The following is a 27346-nucleotide window of genomic DNA, read 5'->3' as shown; positions in this document are numbered from 1 at the left end:
TTGCAAATTTTCCCATTAGGTGAATGTTACAGTTTTAAACAGGCTTTCAAATAAACATCCCCACTAATGCCTCTCTAGCTGGGCCATGCTGGTGTCCCCTCTCTCCTGGTTCTGAAGGGCTCCTGGGCTGAGTCTCATAATGCCAGCGGAGCTCTGGGAAGTAGGGAGGGGAAAGCCCTCCCGCCCCAATTCTTGGGTACCCCAACAGTACCCATTTTTTTTTTCCCTGGCGGAAAACCACCCTCCAGCTAATGAGCTGATAGGAAGTTAAGATAACACCAGGCTAAAATATTTTAAAAGTGACAAGCTGGGACAGGAACAGGGACCATTTCCCTCCCTGGAAGTCTCTTGCCAAGGTCCTTGTCCTTTAGTGTAGCTTGTGGGCCAGGCCAGGGTGGGGGAGGAAGGCTGGGCCATGTCAAGGGCCAGGGGCAGCTCTGGAATGGGCTCTGGCCGTAGCCTTGAAAGAGCACATCGTCCTCTGTGCTGAACCTGTCTCCCCATCTGTGAAGGGGGTGGAAAAAAATGCTTGTGAAGATCCTTCCGAGCCACGAGGTTGAGGAACTTTGACTCCTGTCACTGCTCTGGTCCTGTCCACATCTGGCCTGAGGCTGTCACCCTCCCTCTCCCACAGCCCTCACCTGGCCTGCAGTCCAATGTCGGGACTAACGTGATGAGCGGCGGTGCCCCTGGACCACTTGACGGGAGCTCCCCACCCTCTCCTGACACTGTGGCACTGGAGGAGTGGCTGAAGGAAGTTTCTGGAAGCTGGGCGCACTGGGCGTGGCCAGGTCACACTCCCTGGACACCTGCCTACCCTGAGCCACCTCTGGCTTCCAGGGAGGGCTCCCATGTCCAGGGCTTTCTCTCCTTGACCAGGAAGACCCACCTCACCCCCTAATCTCTGCTTTTGCTCTATGTTGTCTACATTACGAAGGATTCTTCTAGGTCAGTGGTTCTCAACCGGGGGTGGCTTCACCCTGTAGGGGACACTGGACAATGTCCAGACACGTGCTGGTATCACAGCTGTGGGACTGTGATAGGAATTGGCGGGTAGAGGTCAGGGATGCTGCTAAGGGTCCTACAACGCACTGTACCACCCACACAACGGTTTTTCAGGCCCCAAGTGGGGACTAGGCCGTGGTGGAGATGCCCCATCCCAGGTGGGAGGGCACAGTGGGGGGCAGTTCATCCCTGTTTCAGGCTCCCCTTCCAGTGAGACGCAAGCAGCCGGGAAGCCAGGTGGGGGCGTGGGGCTGGGCTGGTGGGATATGGCAGAAGCTGTATGGGCCATCTTCAGGCTCAGACACTGAGGACTCCTGTGTGACTCCTAGGTTCTCCCCTCAGTTGGAACAGGGCTGAGGACAGCTGAGCCCCTATCAGCTGGGCCCTCGAATGAATGTGGAGGAGCGTCCCTCTCCTCCCTTGCCTCTGCTGGGACTTCAAATGAGCTAAGCCCCTGGGATTTGGGGGTCTGTCCCTGCAGCTGGTGTTGCCTTGACTCGCACTAGGGGCAAGAACACTCTGGATCGGGGCCCTCAGGGCCAGGGCTGGAGCTCCGAACGTGGCAGAGGGACTGGAAGCCCTCACGGCCTTTGACCCGCCCTCCCCCCGCCCTCAGCAGGTGGCTGAGGAAGGTTCCTGGACTTCCCACCTTCTGCAGCATGACCACCCCTCGATAGATGGTTCTGGAATGACCCCGTACCTCACTTGCCAAGGGCACAGAGCTGTTCCTGGCACTCAGAGGGCCTTCTGGCCTCCTGCACCCCAGACTCACTCAACTCTGAAGGAAGCTACTGGAATACACGTGGGGCACGGAGGTCAGGGTTCAGCTCTCAGGCAGGGACGGGTTTCTGTTCCCCAGCCACACTCTTCAGGCGCCAACGGACTCGATTTTTCCCACTTCTATCACTGGCCCAGCTCCCACCCTGCCTTCCGTCCCTCCTCCTACTAAGCCAGACCTTTCCTTCCCCTCGGGTCCACGGGGGCCCTGTTGGTAATTTAATTAAGAATAAAAGAAATCGTCGTAGAACCTGCCCGAAGCCCCCAGCATGGGTCTTTGCGGGGCGTCCTGCCTCCTTTCCAACAGGGAGCACCAGGGCGCCGGCAAAGTGTGGCTAATCGGCGTCCCTGCCCGGGCAGCGAGGGACCCCCTGGAGACAGCAGCTGCCGCGGGCGCCCCGCACGCCCCTCTGGCCGACGGCGCGCGGCAGATACGAACTCCGGCAAACAGACGCCGGGGAGTTTGCTTCCAGGGACCTCTCCTCTCCGCCAGGAATATTAATCCGCTGTAACTGCTGAGATACCATCTCTACAGCCCTCCTTCGTGTGCTTGGCTGGAGCGTTGCAGCGGGCGGGAAGGCGGCGGGTGTGACCACGAAGGCGGCATGTGTCTGCGCGCCAAGATCACTCTGTCCCGGCGCCAGAGGCTGTTGGGAATGGAGAGGGGGTGAGGACGGAGGGTGGGAGTGAGAAGAGGGGGTGGCACGGTGTGAGGCGAGGGGCGATGGGTGCGAGGGCGGAGAGAGGCTCTCATCCGCCACAGCGGATGCTGGAGAGACGCGCCCACGAGCCCTCCGGCGGCCACGGAGCCCACTGTGACCTGTCACAGCGCCGCTCTGGCCCCCCAGTCTGGATGCGGCCTCAGCATCCTTCTCAACACGGCCTTCCAGGCGGCCTCGGCCCGCTGACCGGCCTGCAGGCTGCCGTCACGGGCACACCTGGAGCTGAGCGAGAACCTCAGAGAAGGGGGCCAGGGAGGGCTGGGGACATGCGTGTTCACAGGTGTCTCGGCACCTGTGTCGGGGAGTGCCACGCCCCCCTGCTGCAAGTCAGCCTCACTGTCTGTGTGAAGGGTAAATCACGTTCTGCTGGCTTTACTGACCCTTAAGGAGGCGTGAGGAAGCCTCAGCCTCCTACAGCAGGAGTCCATCCACCCGCCCGTTAACCTGGGGGCCGGAGGGACGACCCCGGTGCTCCCCCAGCTCTGAAGCCACACCCTTTGCCATGTGACTTTGTGGGTCTTCCCACTCAAGAGGCACAGTGCATCCCCCTGCTTATGGAGGCTGAGTCCTACCATGTAACTCACTTCAACCACCGGGATGTTAGCAGAAGCTTGGCAAATCCATGTTTCTGCTCTCTCCCTACTCCTCTGCAACTTCTAGAAGCTGGGGCTGGCTGGCTGGAGGATGGGACATGTGGAGTAGAGTCCCCCAGGCTAATCTGACCTGCCAATCCGACCCCAGGCGAGTGAGGGAGCCCGAGCCCAGGTCCCCCAATCTGCACATTCAGAGGACACAGAAATGCTCACTGCCTTGGGTCCCTGGGGCCTTTTGTTATGCAGCATTTCTGTGTCTGTGGGTAACGGACATATTCTAGGACAGTGGTTCTCAATTGTGGCTGCACATCAGAGTCTCTGGGGAGCTATGCGCCAGGGTACACCCCATGTCAACAAACCAGAATGCGCAGGGCTAGGATCTAAAGATCAACTCGTTTTAAATAGTCCAAAACAATTTTAACAGGTAACCAGGTTGAGAATCACTGTACCAGGACCAATTCTCTGCACACACAATCAGTTTATCCTTCTTCTCTCCTTGTCTGGGTCCCTGTTGTCACATAATTTCCATGCAAGATAGAACTAAAGTCCCTGACTCTGGAGTCGGGGAGCCTGGAACCAGCTGTGTGAGACCCGGCAACGTAGCTCAGCTCCGGGGGGGTCTCCCGTCCAGAAAGCAGAGCCAAAGCCAGCCCCCTCACAGGACTGTTGTGTGGGTCATTCCTCCCGCGGGCGTGAGCTGGGCCTGTGCTCTGGGGACTGAAAGGGGAACAAGACACAGTGTCTCACGCAGGGAGGTACACACCCATCCTGGAGGAGAGGATGGCGTGTGTAGTGTGCTTAGCCCAGGTTTGAGGACACAGCGGCCACTTAATGAGCGACAGCCACTGTTCGTGCTGGGATGCTATCATGCTATCCTTCTAAGGCCCCTCTCAGCCCAAAGACAACACTGTCCATCTTGGCTCCCACTTCCCACAGACGAGGACGGGTTCCGCCCACAGCTGACCTGTGGCCTGCAGACACCAGGACAAAGGTGGTCTTTCTTGTTTTCTGGGAGCGGGGGGAGAGCTGGAATCCAAAAGGGCCTAGGCTGGCTCCGGACCCCGAGGCGGGATCAGGAGGGCCGGGAGTGTCCCTGGAGGAAACGCTTTGCCCCCGGCCCCCTGTGAAGGTGTTGACTCCACAGCCCCTGCCCCCATGCCCGGCTGCCACAACCCACGCCCTGGGCCACACAGAGGGTCCTTGTTACTGCTGAAAGGGCCATGTATTTCTCTCCCTGCCGGGGCCTCCCCTGGCCTCCCCTCCTCCTGGCAGCCAAAACACACACAGCCACACCCACGCCCCACACAGGAAGCAGCTGGGTGGCCACCCTGCCGGGGACACGCCAGCGCCCTACTGCAGATGGGCATGGCTTCTGTCGCTGTCTGTTGGGGGTTTAAGTGCTTTGGGAAGCAGCTGAGAAGGGGGCCAACGCCCTGGGGTTCCCCAGGAAAGCCACCGAGCTGTTGTGTCTCCAAGTCTTCACACGCGTGTTCCCAGAAAGCCCCTCCTTATAAGCCACCCTTCTCTTGTCATTGGGGAGGTCCCAGATCCCCTCCCCACCAGGGCGAGCCTCGTGGGTCCCCCCTCCAGGGCAGGGCCTCACATGCGACTGCTGGGCGGGATCTTGCGGCCGTCCCGGAACCAGGTCACCTGTGGCCGTGGGAAGCTGGCAATGCGTGGGGCACGGATGACAGCTGCTTCTCCGTGGGAGACACTCTGGTGCTTCTCGCCTTCCTCAAAGCTCCCCATGTCTGCAGGAGGGAAGAGCGGATGTGGGGGTCAGACTGCCCAGCTCCTGGGCTGGGCATGGCAGTGGCAGGATGACCATGGGGAAGGAGGCCGCAGGGCTCAGACCACCCACCTGACCCCGTCACCCCACCCTAGAAGCCCATCATTAGGAAACGTCCCTCTTTGAGCTTTTTGGATCTATATCCATATCCGTGAACTGATCAATTCATCCTGCAACCACGAACAGGCTGGTCATTATTTCACACATTTTACAAAGGGAAAAACTGCCCAGACGGGCTCAGAGGTTCCTCGACTTGTCCAAGGGCACATGGCTAGGAAGGGGCAGAGCCAGGATTTGAACTCAGATCTGCATCTGGAAGGGCAGTTGGGGTTTCAGCGTGAGGCGAAGGGCATATCACGGGGCTGATGGGGCTGGTGTGCTAGGTTCTTGGTGGAGGCAAGGTTGGGTACTCTGCAGAGGATGGGGTCTTGGATGCTCATGGAGAAAGGAGGTGATTTCCCTCCTCTGCCTTGGGTGGGAGGCCCATGCATGTGTGAATGGAAACACCATATTGCTCTTTTAAAAACATGCTTACCCCGCTGGCAGAAAAGCAGGGAACATTTCTCCCAGCTCTGGTGTGTCAGCCAGGAGGGGAAGAGAGCAGCAGAGAAGCAGAAGAGAGCGACTTCTGGTCGCCCACCTGCCTGCTGGAACAGCGGTGGGGTTTGATTCTAGTAGCAGCAGGCTACGCTGGGGTACGGGAAGGGGTGTCCCTGCTGAACGTCAGGACTTTTTTTTTTTTTTTTAAGATTTTATTTATTTATTTGACAGAGATCATAAGTAGGCAGAGAGGCAGGCAGAGAGAGAGAGAGAGAAGGAAGCAGGCTCCCCGCTGAGCAGAGAGCCCGATGTGGGGCTCGATCCCAGGACCCTGAGATTCCGGAACATTCTGGAAGGACAGGCAGGATATTAACAACAGTGGTTATCAGGAGTGCGGAGAGTTCTGGAACATTCTGGAAGGACAGGCAGGATATTAACAATAGTGGTTACCAGGAGTGGGGAGAGTTCTGGAACATTCTGGAAGGACAGGCAGGGTATTAACAACAGTGGTTACCAGGAGTGGGGAGAGTTCTGGAACATCCTGGAAGGACAGGCAGGATATTAACAACAGTGGTTACCAGGAGTGGGGAGAGTTCTGGAACATTCTGGAAGGACAGGCAGGATATTAACAACAGTGGTTACCAGGAGTGGGGAGAGTTTCGGGGTTGGGTGGGTGGGACAGAACCAGGCAGATGAGGAACTGGAGTGTGATGGAGGATTTCTGCTACACGTTTATCTTTTTACTTTCGTTGGTTTTTGAATCATGTAAATACATTTCCTGTTTAAAAAATTAAATTAAAAGAATTTTAAAAATCATGGAAGGATTCGGCAGTAGCAGGGAAATTATATATACATTTATCCATTGACCCAGCAATCTCCTTTCTATGAATCTATTCCAAAGCGAAATGTGAAGAATATGAAAAGATAGATGCACAAAGATATCCACTGCAGAGATGTTCATTATAGTAAAAGTCTGGAAACAACCCCAATGTCACTGCGGGGGAGCTGCCTGACCAAACTGGAAACGTAACGTGGAAACCAAACGTGGAAGGCCATGCCATGGAGTCCAACACAGATGTTGACAAGGAAACCAGAATCTCTATATTCCTACGGCACAATCCCCGGGATATAATGCAAATAAAGAAGCAAGATGGAGAAAATGTAGAGTGTCCTTTATCGAAGAAGGGGTGGGGGACACACATTTATACATGTTTGCATTTGCTTATGTTCAAGAAATGAAAGGAAAAACCAAACCAACCAGACAAAAAGAAATCAAACCTATGGCGGAGGGAAAGGAGAATTCAGGCTGATTTTCTGTGAACGTACTTTGTATATCTAACTTTGGAACCACGTAACTATGTTCCATAATTATAGAACAAAATTAAATTAAAAAATCAATCCCTAAAAATCGAAACCAAAATGAAACAAATCGACCTAGCGCTGTATTGAGCTGCAGCAAACTTACACAGAGAGAAACTATTTCTGGAGCCTTTGTAGCCCAGGCAGGGGAAGGATGTCCCCAGCGGGATGCGCCCCAGGTACCGAAAGCGCTGCAAATCACCTGCCACGATCTTTGGTCCTCAGCGTGGTGGATGACTGTTCTGAGACGGTTGTGGGTGTTTTGGGGATAAAGTAGGCAGGTAATTACGCTGGTGTTGTAGGAACTGGATTTTCGGTATGGAGGAAAGAGAGACAAAGACCTATAAGATGATTAAAGAGCTTATAGCCCTGAAATTGAGTTGAAGTTTATCTGTATGTGTCTTATCTGAAAAGGAGGAGGAGAAGGTGAAGCATTTCCCAGCTGTCCATTAACAGAGCCTAGAAATGGCCTTCAGTGTTAGCTGGTGTTAAGGAGAGCCCTCAGGGCCTAGGCTGTGGTATCTATCATTTCCCACCGAAAAGAACAAGATTGCCTGAAGTCACGGCTGATCCCAGGGACCGGGCAGGAACTGGAGATAGCTTGAACCATCCTATCAGCCTACCGGGGCCCCTTCAACAGGATTCAGCAACCAAAGACGCCAACGATGGGCCCATCTGGCATCAACACGAATAATGATAGCCATGGTTGAAACCTACCAGATGAGTTAAAAATGCTTGAGTACATAATAATTTACCAACAATTAAACAAAAAAAGTCCTCCTCTCCCCCATCCAAATTCACCCGTCACTTTAGAAGATGCTAAGGAATGTCATTCCTGACTCTGAAATTGGTAGGTGATGGAAAAGGACAGAGTTTTGACCAGGATTTTCCTAGATGAACTGCACCTTTAGGTAAGCAAAGAGTTGGTAAGGGGGGAAATTTCTTTTTACTGGAAAACATTTCTGCTAATACATCAAGGAGAAATTATAATATTTGACCGTCCCCATTTTGCAGTCCAACTGAAATAACAGGTCATACAGGGTGGTCGGTGGTCACCACGCGATAGTAAGAGAGACAGCTAGACCTTAGGCCTTCTGATGTAAGGGCACAGCACCATTTAGGAAACAATATTTGGGGGGAAAAAAAACCACAAAATCACCAAACCTGAATTTGATCAAGCCTCTAGTTTTAAGTTCCAATTTGCTGCGAGCAATGCATTCACAGGCCTGTGTTAAATGACCCCACAGAGAGGCAATCGGCAAAATCCAGGCTGCGGAAAATTCTATAGGGCAAATGATTACGTTTCTTGACTAGATAAATTACAAGAAAAAGAGAGCGAGAAAGGAGAGAGAGAGAGAGAGAGACTCTCTAGATCCGCCGAGACCCAAAGGAACACCGAACCAGCTGCCGTCGTGAGGACCTCATTGGGATCCTGAAGCAAATACAGCCACTAGTCGAAGAAATCAGGGCCGATGGCATATCCGATGACATCAAGGGGAGTGGTGGTATTTTTAGGCATGATGATGACGGTGTGGGTACTGTGGTTGTGTCTGAAACGGAGGCTTTATAATACTTCTTGGCAGAACTGTGTATGGATGAAATGATACGGTGGCCTGGGATTTGCTCGACAATATTCCAGAGCAGAGTCGGAGGTTGGGGAACAGACAGGACACATTTGGCCATGAGCTGGGAATTGTTAAAGCTGGGATGCGTTAGGGTCTTCTAAAGTTATTACTGTTTTCCCTCTGCTTTGGGAGATGTCTGAACATTTTTAACAATTCCAAGGGTGGGGGTGGGGGGAGTCCATTCTCATTGCAGGAACGCAAAAGGCCACGCACTGCTGTTTTCTCCCTGTGACGCTGAAGGCTGGGGCAGCAAGAAACAAAATCCCTGCTTGAATCCATTTGTATTTAGGAAAAAAAAAAAAAATCAAGGCATAGTTATTATTTTATAGTTAAATCATAGGACATCTTTTTAAAAAAAATTTTTATCTACCTATTTATTTAGAAAAAGAGAGAGAGCATGTGAGTGAGCAGGGGGAGGGACAGAGGAGAGGAAGAGAGAGAATCCTTTAAGCAGGCTCCCTGCTGATCCCACGACCCTGAGATCACGACCTGAGCTGAAATCAAGAGTCAGATGCTTCCCTGATGGAGCCCCCCAGGGGTCCCGACACATTTTCTTTTTAAAGCAAGAGATGTAGGCTCTGAAGTTTGAATCTGAGCTTTGCAGTTGCTCTGGCTTTGAACAAGTTACTTGCCTCTCGTGTCTCAGTTTCCTCCTCTGTGAAATGGGGTGAGGAGAAGCCTTCCTTCTTCTGAGAGAAGAATGCAAGGCAGGCCAAGCCGTCCTACAGGCAAAATCCCTGGGCTGTTCATGCCCGCAGATGTTTTTAAGGACAAGCCGCGGGTGCTGGGCACCAGGCAGACCTGGAAATCACGCGGGCTTCTGCAGCCTCCTCCTGCTCTGTCCGGGTCATGGCCCTGACGGGTCCTGGCTACTCGGCCCGCCGAGAGCCACCTGCCTTAGAAGTCTGCAGCCTGGCCCCATCCTCCCCACCCCCAGTTTGTGAAAGAAAACTTAGAATTGGCAGCAAGAAGCTGATTGTTCCCAGCTCAGCTCCTCTGCTTCTCAGCACTGTGCGAGCCTCCCCTTCCCTCCCCTGCCTCCCCCCAAGAGTCCCAATTAGGAGGCTTTCGGGCCGGCCAGCCAGCCAGCCGGCGTTCAGCAGCAGCCCCCTGCCCCAGGACAGCCCTGCTCGGCCCTGGCACCCTGTCTTCCCCGGAGCAAGAGGGCCGTAGCAGGCCCGTACCCGGCTCTAGACCGTCCCTCCTTTATTTGCAACACCAGCAGAAAATTCTCGGGGTAATTTACTCTCCGTCCCTTTCTGCCCAAGCCACCCTTTTCTCTCAGGAATAACGGCTAAGGCTGAGAGTCCTAGAAATCATCTGGACTGTCCCGCACGTGTAGCCGTGGAGCAGAGCGAGTGCAGGAGCCCCGGATCCCTGGGCTCCAAGCCAGAGGCCTCGGGGTTTCTCCTTCAAGGCCTGCTTCCCGTGGCACGCCCCTCCCACATCTGGAGGGGGCCGACAGCCTCCTCCCACCTGCCCCAAGCTGCACACGGCGCGCTAGGTGATCTGTCTTCTGTTCTTTTACAGGGGGCTGGCAGGGTGCTCCCTGCGGGGTGGGAGCAGAGACCCGGGCATGGGAGCAAGGTCCGGGATCTCGGAGGGGAGGGCTGAGATGTCCTGACTTGTGCGGTTATAATGACAGCAGATTTACAGCTGCCACAGGACCCCCCCGCCCACGTTACCAATACCAGGATTGAATGACACCTGCTACCATTACTGCTAAGCTCGTTGTCACACGCTGACCTGCGTCCCCCCAACTCCCCAAACTCACGTGTTGAAGTCCTAACCTCCAGGACCTTAGGAGGGGACTGTATTCGGACAGAGGGTCTTTAAAGAGGCAGTGAAATTAACATGAGGTCAGTAAGGGGGGGCCGCAGTCCAGTGTGAGTGGCGTCCTTTCAAGCAGAGGCTGGGATGCACGCAGAGGAGGGACCACGCGTGGACATGAGAAGGTGGCACCTACGCACCAAGGACGGTGGCCTCGGAGGGAATCAGCCCTGCCCAGACCTGGATCTCAGACTTCCAGCCTCCGCAAGTGGGAGGACAAAGATTTTTGTTGTTGGAGCCACCTGGACGGTGGCACCTGGTTAGGGCCCCCAGCTCGGGCAAACGTGTCTCTGCAAGGCACTTCCATGCGTGTCACTGAGCCCAATGAGTTACGGATATCGTCTCATTCAGTCCCCACGCGCCCCTAAGGAGTAGGCATGAGTATCGTCCTCACGCACACATGAGGGGAGGGGAGGTTATTCTGGTTTTCCGGCATCTAGAATGGAGCCTATAGGAAGGCTCGACAAACACGAAGGAGCGGGGCTCAGACAGATTGTAGGACCTGTCTAGGGAGCCAGCGAGAGGCAGAGCCAGAGCCTGGATTCTAGCCCGCATCTGTCACGGTCCCAGTCCTGTGCCCTTAACCACACTCTCTGTGGGGTCAAGTGCAGCCCAAGGACACGTGTGGGTCTAGGAGAGCCACAGCTTGGCAGGAAGAAGCGGATTCTGGATTTTTCTGGGGCCGCGGCTATGCCCAGGTGTTCCTGAGCCTAAGACAAATGTGGTTTGCTTATAGCCCAGTCTTCCCAAGAAAGCTCCTCCACACGGGGTCACAGGCTGGGCGGTGTCCTGGCCCCCTCACAGCCTGGAAGGGGCCTGAGAGCAAGCCCGCATCCCCTTCACCTTGATCATGTGTCGTCTGCTTGGCTTGAACCAATGATTTCGGAAGCACAGGGGGTACTTCCCCTCCTCCCGGCTCCTCAGCCCCTGGCCTCCCTCAGAGAATCCCCAGCCTTCCTCCGGGGGCCACGGGGAGGCTCACGTACCTTGTAGCCCTGGTTGATGCCGTTGATGAACTGGGGGCTGGGGGCATTCCAGGTGAAGCGGATGGTCGTGGAGTTGGTGGCTTCTGCATGCACGTTGCCAGGAGGGACAGTGGGGACTGGAGGAGAGCAAAGGGACAGGGCGGGGGATGGTAGAGGGGGTGGAGTCAGTCTTGGGCATTAAGTAGAGAAATAACAAAGGCAGGGGTCTGCTCTGCCCCGCCCCCTCCCCCTTTGCATTATGGACTCGCGGCACCCTCTTTCTCTCCATTAGTCTGGGTGTAAGTACTCTCGTCTGACCCAGCTCACGGGGTACAGACAAACACAAGTGAAGGATGGGAACGTGCTTGGGGAAGGTCGTTCTGCACAACCCTCGAAGCCAGCTGTTTCATGATCCAGGTGACGTGGACCCTGAAGAAGGTCCCCGTACCCCCGAAGCCTCTGCCTTCATCATGCTCCCCCACAACTCCCCTGCCCCTCGGCACCCTCCCACCCTACGGGGTAGCCAGGCACAGTGGGCAATAGCTGAGGACTGGGGGAAACAGGTGCCGTGGCCGAGGCGGGACTGGACAGGTCCAGGACTGACAGGCACGGGCCGGGGAGGGAGAGAGAGAAGCACCAGCTCCTCCACGGTCACGATCCCCACCCACCTCCCTGCAGTGTCCACTCGGCAACTTTGCTGCTGTAGACACCCAGCCCGGCGCTGTTGTAGGCGGCCACCTCAATCTCGTAGTTGGTCCAGATGATGAGGTCCTCCAGGAGCAGATTGTTGACGTCAGCATCTGTGATGTTCTTAAACTGGTACCCGACGGGCAGCCCGGCCAGGCAGTACCTAAGGGGAGGGAGGAAGGCAGGGGGTGGCTAGCTGGAGACAGCCTGCTGGGCGCATGCCCAGGAAACCACGTGTGATGGTCCAATGTGGCCGTCCAATATGGTAGCCGCTCTTGGGCGTGGCTGCTGAGCACTTGAAATGTGGTTGGTATAGCTGGGAACGTGGCTTGTATTTAAATTAAATAACCACAGGAGACCAATGGCTATCTCCCTATACAGCACAGGTCTAGAGGATGCGTCTGTTCTTTTTGATGGGGTTGGACACTGGAGAGATTAGCTGACCATGGACGCTAAGAGTTTCTGGGCAGACCACACTGGTCTCACCTAGGAGGGGTCATCGATGGAGAGCCACGTCCAAAGGCTGGGCTCACTTTCTTTGTCCCTCCAAAGGAGTGGCTCCCTCTTTTGACAGTCACTGACTTAGGTGGAGAGAACAAACTTGAGCTACCTACTCTACCAATTTCTACCGGAAAAAGAACACATGATAATACAGAAGTGGGTCTGTATGGACAAAGTCTGGGGGGATGGTTAGATCATAGGAGAACCACAACCCATATGTTATTGGAAAATTAGAGGCTCCAGCTTATTTTGATGTGTTACAAGACCCCGTAACAATGGTCCTCAGTGGCTTATCATGCACCAGAAATACCCAGAGGGCTTGCAGAAATCCAGGTTGCTGGGCCCACTTCTAAGTTTTCCATGATCAGGTGTAGGACTTGAGAGTTTGCAGTCAAATCGAGGCCGCAGTTGGTCTAGGGAACACCCTTTGAGCACCACTCGCCATTAGGGTTCACTGAAAACCCACAACAAAATTAACGGATCGTGGAGTGGTCAAGTCAACGATAACGCCCTCCAGATCTGGGGCATGCCAAAGCTGGAGCGCGCACACATACAGGAAAGAAACGCATTTTGCAGCCTGCCAGAATTCAGAATACTGATGGACGCTCAGGAACTTCAATTTTATGCTAATTTGAATTTACGACCCCCAATTAGTAGCACTTAATAACTCAGTTAAAGGTTACCAGTGAAAAACCCTCGGTCAAGTGTAGACATAAAAGGTTCCATAACTGGGCTTCATTTTGCGGTAAGGACCAGCTAAAGGAGGTCTACCGTTTGACCAGCCCTTGGCTCAGTATGGTGGCTTCAGATGGAGTATTCTTGGTTTCCGGGGTGGTTGGCCCGTCGGAGAGTTACCCGTCTCCCTGTGCCTATCCTGTGAAGCCCTGCCGTGTGGCCGACCTGCCTATCCACACAGCCTTGAGGACATCACACTGTACCTCCTCTCTCAAGCATTCCCATTGTTTTCCAAGACACTGCCTTCTGGTAGTTCCTCTACACGTCTAACCTGAGTCCTTCCTACCAGGGCAAAGTCATTTCTTGTCGCGTGGTGGCCTTTGTGAGAGAAGGACCTGTCATGACTTGGCTGTTTTCCCATCCACTCCAAACCCTCCCCCTGGGTGGGGGCTGTCCCTCCTTTCCCCAGGGAAGAGGGGATACCTACCTGATGACATAGCCCTTGAGAAGGCCATTCTGGTGGCTCTCGGGAGGCGGCTGCCACTGGATCATGATGGACTGATTGGTCCGGCCGCTGGCGATGACATTCTGCGGGGGGGCTGTGGGGGGCTCCTCGGGGAGGGAGACCCTGGATAGGAAAACATCAAGAGTGGGTGGGTCTTTCCACCCTTAGTCTCGAGGGCAAATACAGGAGTTTAACAGGATACGAGGAGGCTGCTCGGTTCCTGGATGACTCTGTACAGTTGCTGTGTGCTTTTGGGCAAGTCACTTAACCTCTTTGAGCTTGCTCCTTTACCTCTTAAAGGAGTATAATAAACCTCCACTTGCCTGCTTTCTAAGACTAGTTGAGGCTCAAGGACACCACGTATGGAATCGTTTCAAAACACCACAAAGCCCCAGATGTGTTTGTGTCTGTGCAGCTCAGGGACATGGGCCTCAGTTTCCCGGATGTCAGAGAAGCTGCTGTGGGGGCTGATGACGTCTTGAGTCCTCCAGTATTTCAGAAGCAGGAGTGTTAAACACTTGTAGGCTGGTGGTGCTGTGTGATGAGGCTTCCTTTTCTGCCCAGCTGAGCCCCAAGCTGTGGGCAGGGCAGGCCAGGTGGAGCTGGGGAGGCACGTGGTGGCGGTGGGGGCCCATCCCCCATTTCCAGAAGCGAGCATCACCGCATGTCTTTCTCTGGCACTGCTGGGGGACACAGTGTTCTACTGCGGTGTGCCGTTCGCCCAACTGACACGCGCCCATTAAAACCAGAAATTAATTATTTCTGATGGATGTCCCTCCCTCTCAGTTTATTTTTGTTTTTTTCTTTCTGACGGATAGCTTTCCAAAACGTACTGCAAACTCCCATGTCTTTGTAAAGCCTGCGAGCGAGGGTGATAACCTTTTTCTTCGTGACTCAGGGCTATTAGTGTGAAGATTCATCAGGAAGATGAATCAGGGCTTGAAGTGAAGCCTGAAGACCCAGAGAAAGTGGAGGGTGGTTTTCCCGACACTTGAGGCTTTGTGTCGTCGGGATTTTATAGTTCTGAAGGGCTGGGGCCGCATCCACTTTGCTCCCCGCAGCCCTCATGGTCTACACACAGCCGGGCACATAGTAGGTGTTCAACAAACAGCGAGGGAATAAATCCTCCCTGCCAGGCTGTTACCTGCCCCCTCGCTTTCCTGTTAGGGTGTCACGACCCCTGTGGCATCCCCCTCGTGAGAGCCACAAAGACTCAAGCTCACTGAAACTGTGGCAGAACCAAGTGATCGATTTAAGCCAGATGTTCACGTACATACACACCTAAGAGAGTCTTTTCAACAGCCAAGTACATTCTTGGTTCCTTTGTAAAAATATCAGTTGACGATATATGTGAGTGTTTATTTCTGGGCTCTCTATTCTGTTCCATTGGTCTAAGTGTCTATTTTTATGCCAGGATCATGCTGTTTTGATTACTACAGCTTTCGAGGATAGTGTGAAATCAGGAAATGGGATGCCTCCAGCTCTGTTCTCAGGATTGCCTTGGCTACTCAAGGTCTTTTGTGGCTCTGTACACATTTTAGGATTTTTTTTTTTCTAATTCAGGAAAGATGCCACTGGAATTTTGATGGCAATTGCATTGGATTTACACATGGCATTGGGTAACACTGACATTTTAACAATAGTAATTCTTCTCAGTGGGGAAAGGATAGTCTCTTCAATTCATGGTGTGGGGAAAACTGGACAGCCACGTGCAGAAGAATGAAACTGGACCCCCATCTTACACCACTCACAAAAGTGAACTCAAAATGGATTAGATTTAATGGTAGGACCCTAAACCATAAAACTCCTAGAAGAAAACATGGGGAAAGGCTCTTTGACATTGGTCCGGGCAGTGATTTCTGGATAGGACACCAAAAGCACAAGCAAGAAAAGCAAAAAGTAAGTTAAGTGGGACCTTAGCAAACTGAAAACCTCCTGCCCAACAAAAGAAACACTCCCCAAATTGAAAGCCCACACACTGAATGGGGGAGGACATCTGCAAGCCCCACGTCTGATAAGGGGTTAATATGCAAAACACATAAAGAACACATACAACCCAAGAGCATAAAAAAGGAAAACAACCCAATTCAAAATGGGCAGAAGATCTGCATCGGCATTTTTCCCACGAAGACCCACAGATGACCAACAGGTACGTGAAAAGTTGCTTGGCGTCCCTCAACATCAGGGAAACACGCATGAAAACCACAATGAGGGGCGCCTGGGCGGCTCAGTGGGTTAAAGCCTCTGCCTTCAGCTCGGGTCGTGGTCCCAAGGTCCTGGGATCGCTCCCCGCATCGGGCTCTCTGCTCAGCAGGGAGCCTGCCTCCTCCTCTCTCTCTGCCTGCCTCTCTGCCTATTTGTGATCTCTGTCTGTCAAATAAATAAAAATAAAAATCTAAAAAAAAAAAAAAAAAGAAAACCACAATGAGATATCACCTCCCACCTGTCCGAATGGCCATCATCAAAAAGACAAGAGATAACAGGTGTTGGTGAGGACATGGAGAAAAGGAATCCTCAGGCACTGGGGGGTGGAGATGCAAACTGGTGTTGCCACTGTGGAAAACAGGATGGCGGTCCCACAAAAAATGAAAGAACTACCGAATGATCCAGCTGTCCCACTTCTGGGTATCTGTCCATCCAAAGGAAATGAAAATAGGATCTTGAAGGGACACCTGCACCGCCATGTTCACTGCAGCATTAGCCACAGCAGCCAAGACACGGAAGCACCCCATGCCTCTGTCCACGACGAGTGGATCAGGAAGATCTGGTGTATGTATACAGCGGCATAGTATTTAGCCAGGAGAAGGAGGAAATCCTGCCATTTGCAACAACATGGATGGACCCTGAGGGCACGATGCTAAGTGAGATAAAGTCAGACGGAGAAAGACAAGTACTGTATGATCTCACTCATGTGGAATCTAAAAAAGCTGAACTTAGCCAGAGTGGAAAGTGGTAGTTATGAAGGGCGGGTGGGTGGGGGCTACCGGGAGACACTGGTTGAGGGCACAAACTTCCAGTGATAAGATTAGTAAGTTCTGGGGATCTGAAGGAGAGCACGGTGATTGTAGCTAAAAATACTGTATCATATACTTAAACGTTGCTCAGAAAATTGATCTTAAATGTTCTCGCCACCACAAAGAAATGGTGATTTTGCAATGGGATAGAGGGGTTAGCCAACACCACGTGGTAATTCTGTTGCACTGTGTAAATCAGCACCTGTCCACCTTACACTCCACCATGTTCTGTGTTGACGGTACCTCAATAAATCTGGAAGAATTAAAAAGAAACCTGGAAGAGGGAAGAGGAGCACACAGCTTGGGGGCGTGGGATTTGTGTCGCTGTCACTCTGCCCTTCCATCCTATGGGGCTGAGGCGGTCAGAATGGCCTCCTACATAAGTGGGTCTTCCCGGATGATGCTTGAAAGTGGATGAGCCTCTGTTTTCACTTCATTTTCATCACTTTGCAGAATCTTTGCTGAAAGCTTACTAGGACCTAGCATTGTGCAAGTCACTGGACACAGAGACCCGTGTGGATCCACGGCCCCGTATACCTCATGGCCACGTGACAGTGATGGCGTCTGTGAGGAGCTACAGTGGAAATCAGGTAAGTCTTTGAACTTGGCCAGCTCCCCGTGAGGGGACCGTTAACTCCGGTGGGGGCTCATCCCACACCAGGCACCGCTTACAGTGCCTCCCGTGTCGCCTCCCGTTCTCCTTGTGGCGTCCCTGTGAGGCAGGCGTGAGTCATGCTGCCCCATTCTACAGAGGCAGACGCCGAAGCCCCCAGGGCCGGGAAGGCGGTGGCCTGGGTCTGCGCTCAGCTAGGCCCCACGATGCCACATGGGACTCAGCTGTAGGTCCCCTCAGACCCTCCCTTTGACGGAGTCACCCAGAGCCCCTCTGGAAGAACACTGGCCCCCCTCACCTCTCCGTGTCCTTGCTGAACTGTCCCTTCCCCACGTCGTTGACTGCACAAAGGCGGAACTGGTAGGAGCGTGCCGGCACCAGGCCCTTGACCATCACCGAGGTAGCCTCGGGGTCCACACTGGCCAGGAGCACCGTCCAGGGGGCATCTACGAGGACAGAGGGTGCAGGCGGAGGGGGACATCCCGGGAGGCCCTGCTCCCTACCCCATTCTAGCAGAGGACAGCCTCCTGGACTTGGTCCACTAGAGGCTGGTCACGTCATTTTTCTGGGTCCCCTTAGCCCACCTGTCCTGGGAGGCTGGAATGCCCTGGGGAGGAAGCAAGGGGTCACAGGAACGGAGATGCACCTGCCTTTTCTAGCTACCCCCACCCCCCAACTGATGAGCTCCAGGCAAATTGTATTTAAAACATCATTCAAATGAGGCCTGCTAATTTTGGAGTTCACAGCTTGGGGTCTTGGAGGATAAAAAGCAAAAAATCGCCACTGCCTGGGAGGCTCTGGAGTGGCAGGCCCTGCGTGTCCCCTCCCCCCACCGTGATGTTATGCCACTGTCACAATGACCGGGGGAGGCACGGGCCAATGCTCATTTTGCAGGGAAGCTGTAGCTTCCAGAAGGCCTGCTCAAAGGCAAGGAACTGGGAAGCAGGGGAGCTGGAGCCAGGCCCCAGGCTGACTCCCCGAGTCCCTGCTCCCCGCTGGCTGGGGCGGGGAAGCTTACTGTTCTCCGACATCTCCAGGATGTAGCGGAGCAGGGGGCTGTTGCCGTCGAAGGGCTTGGCCCACGTCAGGTTGATGGCCCGTCTCTCTGTGGTGCTGAGGGTCGCCACAGGGTGCTCGGGGGCGTGAGGCAGCTGCCTGGAGGAGAGATATGGTGGGGTCACCTGTGAAGCCTGGAGTCAGGGGACACACAGGTGCCTGGGGTTCAGACTGAACATCACAACTGCCTGTGCGTAGCCATATGGCTCCGCCTTTGGACTGGAGGCTCTGGGGACCGCCCCCCCTTCCCCCCGCCCCCCGCCCCGTCCCAAGCCGTATCCAGAGTCCCCCGCCCTTTGCCGAGAGCTGAACTGAGCTGGGGGAAGGCCTTGGAGGAGGCCTGGTATGTCCCCAGAGGACAGCGGACCCAGGTCCCACATGGCCTGGGCATCCGCCAACATAAGCCTCCTGTTGTGGCCTGTACCCCCTATGCTGGGGGCGGAGCGCCCTTACCGGACACGCAGGTGGGCACTGCGAGAGTCATTGCCTCCCGCGGACAGCACCCGGCAGGTGTACGTGCCGATGTCCCCCGACCACGTCTGCGAGATGTGCAGGGAGCCGTTTTTGTCGAGACGGATGCGGGGGCTGCTCTCCGTGCCCAGGGCGGCCCCGTCCTTCTCCCAGACGTACCTGAGGGGAAGGAGCAGTGGTCAGAAAAGAGAGGTCGGGAAGTAGGGTGCCCTGCCGGGGCTCAGCCTGGGGCTGGTCTGGAGCAGGGCCCCAAAGGCGGCAGGGCACTCCCCAGGAGACACAGGCCCCCTGGGGCTGGTCCCTGGTGGGAGCACGAGGGGGGGGGCACCCGCACAGCCTGCAGCCCTCTGTCCCTGTCGCAGGGTGCTCTGTCCAGGAGGCTTAGCGCACGAAGCCATTATACCTCCCGTTCAGGTCTAGGTCAGAGCCGTGTTGCTTTTGGCCAGAAGTCACCACCAAGCAGCCAGCAGGAAAGAGCTGGCAAAAGGTAATCTTCCGAAGAGGTTAAAAGAGTACAGCTGGAAGAAGAATGAAAGTTTCCGCCCAGACTACATCTTGGAATTAGTTTTATGAGGGGAATCATTAGATCAATGCATCACCGTGACAAATTGACTTTAGTTTCCAAAAAATCACTTTAGCTTCGGTCAGTCAGTACAAAGGGGGACTTGAGAAATTACACACATGCCCGTGCCTGACAATAAGAAATATCTCCCCTGGAATGATCCTGGAGAAAATACAACTATTACTGTCATCCGCGTAACGTGGGGTGCCAGTTCTGGGGAGCACGTCATGCTGATGCCCTCCTGGGGCAAGGCTGGCCAGGGTGCCGGGAGCCAGGACAGGGAGCCAGGAGGGGGGCTGGGCAGTTTTGCACATGACCCGTCACTCGCTCAGCCGGGGACTCTGTGGCCTGAGCCACGAGGTGTGACAGCTATCAGTATCAGGGAATCTAAAACTGCTGGGGAGAATGAGCCTATAATATTTTTAAGTTAAAAAAAATCAGAAAATCGCAATTGCTAATAAAAAATAATTTACAAATTACAAATTGCAATTACAAATAAAAAAAATTAAAAAAAAAATTCAGGGCAAGAAAACTGAAAAGCTTTCCCATCACGGGGAACCATGAGTAACAGCGGAACATCGCCATTTCAGACTTTTCTCCCCTGCCCCGAGGGGGCCTGGCGCCACAGTGCTGTTGTGCTCCGTCCGAATTCAGATTCGGTCAGATGCTGCCTTGGCCACTTACCAGCTTCGTGATCGTGTGTTTACAGCCTCCCTGTGCCTTTGTTTCCTCATTTGTCCTACGAGGAAAAATAATACCACCCACCTTCTAGGGTTGCTATAAGGATAGTGTAAGTTCAAAGAAAAGGCTTCCCCGGTAGTAAGGGAGCCACAGAAGATAGCCATGGATTTCGACTCTCAGAGCACAAGCTGGTAAATAACGGGTAGCAACAAAGTATCCCAGACTCTTTTTTGCAATGTGACCCCTTCAGGCCCTGGTTTGTTCTGGTTTGTACCGGTTTGTACTGGTTGCTCAGTAGGACCCACGCGGCTGCTCAGTAGGACCCACACAGCTGCTCTGCAATTGTTCCCGCCCTTCTGGGAAGGGCTCCTTGTTCTCTCACGTTATAGTTAATGCTGTGAGGAACATCCTTGCAGCAGATTTCCATACCTTCTAAATCATTTCCTCCGGGATAAGTTCTCAGCAGTGAAATTGCAGAGTTAAATTTTAAGGCTTTTTATATACATTTACAAAGTGTCAGACGTATTCGCCTTCATCTCCATAGCTAGAAAAGAATCATCCTTGACAGCGCTGATGGCACGTGTAGAATTTTACTTAAAAGGAAATCTAGGGGGCGGGGAGTAATTCCTGCTTAAGAAACAGCCTATGGTAAACAGACGTTCTTGGCCCCAGGACGTGGTGTCTTAGGAAGGGAGTATCACCACCTGTGGAGTGTTTGCGCCCAAACAACTAAGCCCGAATCTAATCAGCCATTTACTTGAGTCTAACTAGAAATACAAGGGGTAGAAGAACAGGTGTACTGCATCACGAAAGAACAGCTGGCCAAAGCAGGGGTCAGCAAACTGTGGCCCCCTGCCTGTTTGTGTAAATAAAGTTTTACTGAAACAGAGACATGTTCATTTGTTTGCACCTTGTTTGTACAAACAAGACTTGGAGAGCTGTGACAAAAACTCTCTAGTCCTCAAAGCCTAAATATTTACTCTCTGTCCCTTTATAAAAAAAAGTTAGCTGGACCACTGTCCTGTAGAACCTGGTTTCTGCAACTAATTAACTGCAGGTAGACAAAGCAGTCATGAACCCAAACATTAAAAGGAGGGGGAGGGGACTGTGTAGAATGAAGGAGACACACCAACAAAATGCCACGTGTGGACCTTGTTTCAGCCCTGAGTTAAACCAACCAACTTTTAAAAGGACACCTCTCAGGGAAGCCTGGGTGGCTCGGTCGGTTAAGCCACCGCCTTCAGCTCAGGTCATGATCCCAGGGTCCTAGAATCGAGTCCCGCATTGGGAATCCTTGCTCAGCAGGGAGCCCGCTTCTCTCTCTGCCTCTGCCGGCCACTCTGCCTGCTTGACTTGTACTCTGTCTCTCTCTGACTAAAAAAAAAATCTTAAAAAAAAATTCTCTTAAAAAAAAAAAAGACACCTCTCAGATAATCAGGGACGTTGTAATATGGTATTACAGACATCAAGGGATGGTTCATTGTGTTCCGTGTGACAGGGACATGGATGTTATGTTTCAAGAAAATTCCTTTTAAGTAAGAAATGCACATTGACATATTTCAAGGTGAAATGACACGCTTGAGATTTGCTTTTAAAATATTGCAGTAAAAAAAAAGTGTGGATGGATAGGAGACAGGTGAGCCAAATGTCGATAATCACTGAGGCCAAGAGATGGGTATGTAACCAAAAAATACAAATAAATGTAGGGATCCAAAGGGGCACCTGCACCCCAGTATTTGTAGCAGCAACGTCCACAACAGCCAAACTGTGGAAAGAACCCAGATGTCCATCGACAGATGAATAGATAAGGAAGACCAACATATACAGTGGAATACTATGCAGCCATCAAAAACGAAATCTTGCCATTTGCAACGAACAATGTGGATGAACTAGAGAGTATTATGCTAAGTGAAGTAAGTCGGTCAGAGAAATAAAATTATCATATGATTTCACTCATATATAGAACTTAAGAAACCAAACAGAATCATAGGGGAAGGGAAGGAAAACTAGAACAAGACAACATCAGAGGGAGACAAACCATAAGAGACTCTTAATCATAGGAAACAAACTGAGGGTTGCTGGAGGGGAGGGGCGTGGGAGGGATGGGGTAACTGGGTGATGGACATTAAGAAGGGCACGTGATGTTATATAAGATGGATGAATCACTGAACTCTACCTCTGAAACTAATAATGCACTCTATGTTAATTAATTGAGTTTAAATAAAAAAAAAAAGCTGGGCACGCAAGGTCTGATGATCTGGGTGTCTCTACTCTGGGCTATATTTGAAATTTCCTACAGTAGAAAGTTAAAAAAAAAAACAAAAAAAACAAAACGACAACTCATGAGTCCATTTAATTCAGGGTAGAAAATTTCCAAAATCATCTGTAATTATATAGCTGGCTATTAAACAATTTTGATGAGCAATTTTCAGGACTTTCAGCTTTAAATAATATTAGATAGTCCTCAGGAAATCAAAGAAGGGCAAAAATATTTAGTTACAAGGACATTCATCATAATGTTTCTTTTTTCTTTTAAAGTAGGCTCCACACTCAGCATGGAGCCCAACATGGGGCTCAAACCCACGACCTTGAGATCAAGACCTGAGTTGAGATTGAGTCAGATGCCCAACTGAGCCATGCCCTGTGATGTTTCTTAATAGTAGCAAAAAACTGAGAAACCAGCCAAATATTCAGCATTGGGGAACTGGTAACAAAAATTATGTTACATCCACACAAAGGACGAGTGAATAATCACATAATGAGGTCTATACAAGAATATTTATGGACAAGGGAAGAGATTCACAATGGGTTCTTAGGGGAAAAAGCAGACAGAGTGTGTCTCTAGGTTTTTTATAGATGACACTCTAATATTATCACCATTGTATTATTATTATATTACTATATTAATATTATTAAAATTGAGAGAAACAGATAAACCTACTTCTCTTCTTTATCCCTCCCTCTCCATTTTTGGCGGCTTATCTGCATTTTCTATATTTCCCTCCTATAAAGGGTATCTATTAGCTGTATAATTAAAAAAAGCCAATGGAAATATTGATTAGTATTATCAGTGGCCACAAGTGGATTGCTCAGACTGGGTTTCGATCTCGGCTCAGATACCTAACAGAAGAGTTTCTCCTAAGGTCGTTCTGGAAGCTGTCTGAGCAGGCAACCTGCACCTGCTTGGGCTGTGACCCCTGGACTCTGGCTTGATCTTGAGGAGGGCACAGAACACAGAATTAAGTGGCCATCACTGTAATTTGACTGGGTTGCTTGTTGGGTCCTTTTAGCTTGTCTGGTCAGGGAACTCCCGTGTGTTCCCTAAATCTCCAACAGGGTTTTCAAGTCCAAGGAATGGGTGGGAGATAGAGGGGTGGGTCTGGCCACAGACTGACAATTTTGGGGCCTGCGGGACCAATTCTGTGTTCTCTCCCCATCGAGGAGATTGCCCTAGATGGGGAGTTCCATTCTAAGGCCAGGAGTCCCCAGTGAACTGGAATATGGTTTTCCTATTTGTGGGTCCCTAAGGGTCCTTGGGAGGTGGGCTGGAGCTGTATTGCAAGGGGTCCCCGAATCCCTTTGCCCATTAGGAACTGTCTAGACAATGACTAAAATATGCAACTATTTTCCAAATGCTAGCTGGATGCTATTTTAATAAATAAAACCCCAATTTCAAGCGTTGTTGAATTTATATATAATTATATATAAAATATGCAAATAACTATAAACTATATAAATAAATAAATATAAAAAATTATTAATAAAACCTTTATTATTATAAGGTTTTCAATTAATAGGGGCTAAAATTAGAGCTACCACTTAGGTGTGGGCCTGAGATACACAGCAATATTCTCTGGTGGTAGGGGGATGTGCAGAGTTCTCCTGGAGAACATTTTTATAGTTAAGATACATATATGTGTGTGTGTGTGTGTGTGTATGTATATATATATATATATATATATATTTTTTTTTTTTTTTTTTTTTTTTTTTTTGTTTTTTATTTTTTCTATTTATACTGGGATTCGTTATTTTTTTATAATTTTACAAAATTTACTAATCCCAGTTACAAGCATATTTTGTTTCTTGCATTGACAGTATTTTAATGACATCTATGTTAAGGCCCCTGCTTGCAAACTGGGGGCCCGCAATGGATTCTCAAAGAATGGGTGTGGGTCTAAGTCTAGTATTTTTTTTTTTAAGTTAACATAGAATGTATTATTTGCTTCAGGGGTACAAGTCTGTGAATCATCAGTCTTACACAATTCACAGCACTCGCCATAGCACATACCCTCCCCAGTGTCCATCACCCAGACACCCCATCCCTACCCATGCCCCCCTTCAGCAACCCTCAGTTCATTTCCTGAGATTAAGTCTCCTATGGTTTGTCTCCCTCTCTGGTCCCATCTTGTTTCATTTTTCCCTCCCAACTCCCCCCCACCCCCCGCCCTGCCTCTCAAATTCCTCATATCAGAGAGATCATATGATGATTGTCTTTCTCTGATTGACTTATTTCGTTTAGCATAAAAGTCTAGTGTTCTTTATGCCAACCTTGGCTTCCGGGGGGCCCATTTGGTGTGGTCGTATAGACTGTTATATGCCCAATGGCCACCAGATGGCGCCCCAGGATGCAGCTGCCTCCAGAGCGGTGGGGGCCAAGCCTCCCAGGTGGCACCAGCCGGCCCCTTCCAGCCAGTTGCTTTGGCAGTGATATTGGCCATAAGACACAGAAGCAACATGGAGGGGATATTTGTTTCTAAGAAAGTAGTTAATTTTACTCAGCATCCCGGACTTCAAGGGAGAGCCCGGAAGGGACCACTTTCTCCCGGTCTTAGTTCCCGAAGAACTTCCTGGGGTTGGCCCAGGTGTCTGCAGCCCGGGCTCAGGAGGGATTCTGGCTTTTACACGCATCTTGCCTGCTGCTGTCCCATCTCCAGTGGCTTCCCTGGGGGGACCTGTTGCCTTCAAGCCAAGTAGCTCACCAAGGTCCCAGCTCCCAGGGTGGGTGGTGGGGTGGCCGCATTTTGGGGCACTTTCCTCTCACATGTGTGTTCTGCCCTGGCCTATCTCTGCTCCCACGCCTGTTTACCCAGACCCAGCTGATGTCCACTTGGGGGGGGCAGAGGACCTAAGATCTGGGTCAAAGATTGGGGTAGAGTGAGGTCCTGTGTCATGGCAAGAACACCTCAGAGTCTCCATGTGTCAGCAAACACAATGGCTCTTCCTTCGCGCCCCTCCCTCCTGCATCCCTCCCTCCTCCACTCTTCTGTATCACTACCCCGCCCCCCCCAAACATGGCCCAGTTCAGTTCAAGCTAGCTCAGCCCTGCCCTAGCTCTGCAGGTGGTCCCCCCAAGGCACGGTTTGGCCCCACAGTCACACTTAACCTCCTTGGTGTCGACAGCTATCCCTGAAGCCGCCCTCCCCTCTAAACGCTTCCTGGGGCCACAGCAGAGGGAGTACCTGACGGTCACCCGGGGGTCATGGGTCACTCCGCACACCATGGAGGCCTGGGTTCCCTTGATGACACTCTGGTCCTGGGGAGGCTTGGTGATGCGGGTCCGGGCTGAAAGACGGCAGGGACACAGGGTGGTGAGAAGGGGAGCAGACGCAGAGGAACAGGTGAGAGGCAGGTGTGTGGGGAAGGCATCTTCAGGTGACCCGGGCCCGTGTGGCTGAATGCCACGGGCAGGTGAAGGCAGACCCAGCATGTGGACGCCTCTACCGTGGTGGGTGACTCAGAATGCTAATGAGGACAACGCGGCTCCATGGCCCTTGCATTCTTGGAAGCCACATTCTGAGTGGGATCTCACTGAATCTTCCCCCAGAAACCCTTGGGAGGGATGAAGGAATGGAAATCGGAGACAATCGGCACATGAGCGGTCCAGCCTGGGTAACAACAGGATCCTCTGACTCCCGGTCTGCGGCCTCGCGAGCCAGCCTACCGGTGCTCGGCCTCCCTGGGGGGCCCACGGTGCGGATCCTGGGTGGGGATCCCAGGCGGTACAATCTAACGATGCAAGGGGCGTGAGAAGCTTCCCGAAAGCTGGGCCCAGCACCCGAGCGTCCACGGTCAGGTCTGGCTGGTGACCTGTCTGGGTAAATATTCTTGCAATGGAACACGGCCACGGCCAGCGGCAGCGGCTTTTGATGAAAGAGACAAGTCAGCCGAGGGGCTGGGACCGAGGCTGTCTAGCCCACAAAGTCAGAAAGAGGGACTCTCTGGCCCTTCGTGTGGCATCATCTGCAGAGCCCTGGCCTTCCTGGTCCCTCTCCTCTGGATTCATCTGTCCCTGCCCTTCTCAGATGAGGGGCTGGGGAGGCAGCCGTGGGGATGAGGGGCGCTGGCGGCGAGAGCCCGTGCTCGGCACACACGCACCCACGCGTGGACGTGTCAGGTGTCCCCAGTCTGCACACTCACCCCACACAACCAGGTCAGCTGAGGCTTCGTCGACCCCCCGAGAGTTGGTGGCCAAGCAGGTGTAGGTCCCGGCATCGGAGATGTGCGTGGGGCTGACGAGCAGACTGCCCGACTCCAGCAGCGTGAAGCGTGGCAGCTGGACCGAGCCGCTGGCCAGGATACGCTCCCCTGAGGGCGACACGGGGGCGGGCTCAGAGTGCGCAGCCCCTCCCCTGCTCTGAGACCTCCCAGCTCCTGCTCCCTGGGGGCTCTGGGCAGGTGCTCTCAGGCCAACCCCGGCTTTAGAAATGCTGGGAGGGCCTGGCCGGGATGGGCGCTGAGGTCTGGGTGGGTTTCTGACACGGTGACGGGCACAAGGGCACTCGGTCACAGAGCCCGGGTCTCCTCTTGTCTCTCCACCCACCAGGCTGTCTGCCCTTCACCAGAGAAGGCCAGGGACTGTCTCCTGATGCAGCCAGGCACAGCTCTCGGAGACAGCTGGCATCCGGGCTGGGGGGAGGGGGCAGACAGCTCTGACAAGGTGGTGACGGGCATCCCGCCGCAGGATGCTTCTCGAGAGTCACCTTCAGGAGAGCGGAAGAACGTGATGGGTGGGAGCAGCCAGGAGCAGAGGCAAGGTGGATGGGAACGGGGATGGGGACGGGGGCAGCCCTCCCTCCGCGGTGGGACCTGGGGAGGCCTGTTGCCTGGGGGAGGGGTATGAGGTCTGCCCTGTGCAGGAGCCCGGGAGTGCAAGTTCGGGTTATTGTATCTATTGTATTCTTATTAAAAAAAAAATTTATTTAGTTGAGAAAGGTGGCAGAGGAAAGAGCACAGAGGGAGAAGAAGCAGGCCCCCTGCTGAGCAGAGAGCCAGACATGGGGCTCGATCCCAGGACCCTGAGATCACGACCTGAGCCGAAGGCAGGTGCTTAACCGACTGAGCCACCCAGTCTGTACAGAGGGGCATCTCCACGTGCA

General features: G+C 52.6%; 1 protein-coding gene across 1 annotated transcript in view; it reads right to left on the bottom strand.

The window, feature by feature from the left end:
* LOC111158139 (sidekick cell adhesion molecule 2) overlaps positions 1-27346 on the bottom strand; it is a 287109-nt gene that overhangs the window by 85134 nt on the left and 174629 nt on the right. The window contains 8 exon segments of the mRNA XM_022520020.1: positions 11227-11342; positions 11874-12055; positions 13556-13696; positions 17499-17646; positions 18219-18355; positions 18710-18886; positions 25430-25532; positions 26388-26555. Coding sequence (XP_022375728.1) covers positions 11227-11342; positions 11874-12055; positions 13556-13696; positions 17499-17646; positions 18219-18355; positions 18710-18886; positions 25430-25532; positions 26388-26555 — 1172 coding nt within the window.

This window comes from Enhydra lutris, unplaced genomic scaffold (genome assembly GCF_002288905.1).
Source record: "Enhydra lutris kenyoni isolate GAN:26980312 unplaced genomic scaffold, ASM228890v2 scaffoldscaffold57, whole genome shotgun sequence".
In the NCBI taxonomy this organism is placed as follows: domain Eukaryota; kingdom Metazoa; phylum Chordata; class Mammalia; order Carnivora; family Mustelidae; genus Enhydra; species Enhydra lutris.
This window is presented reverse-complemented; position numbering and strand designations above follow the sequence as displayed.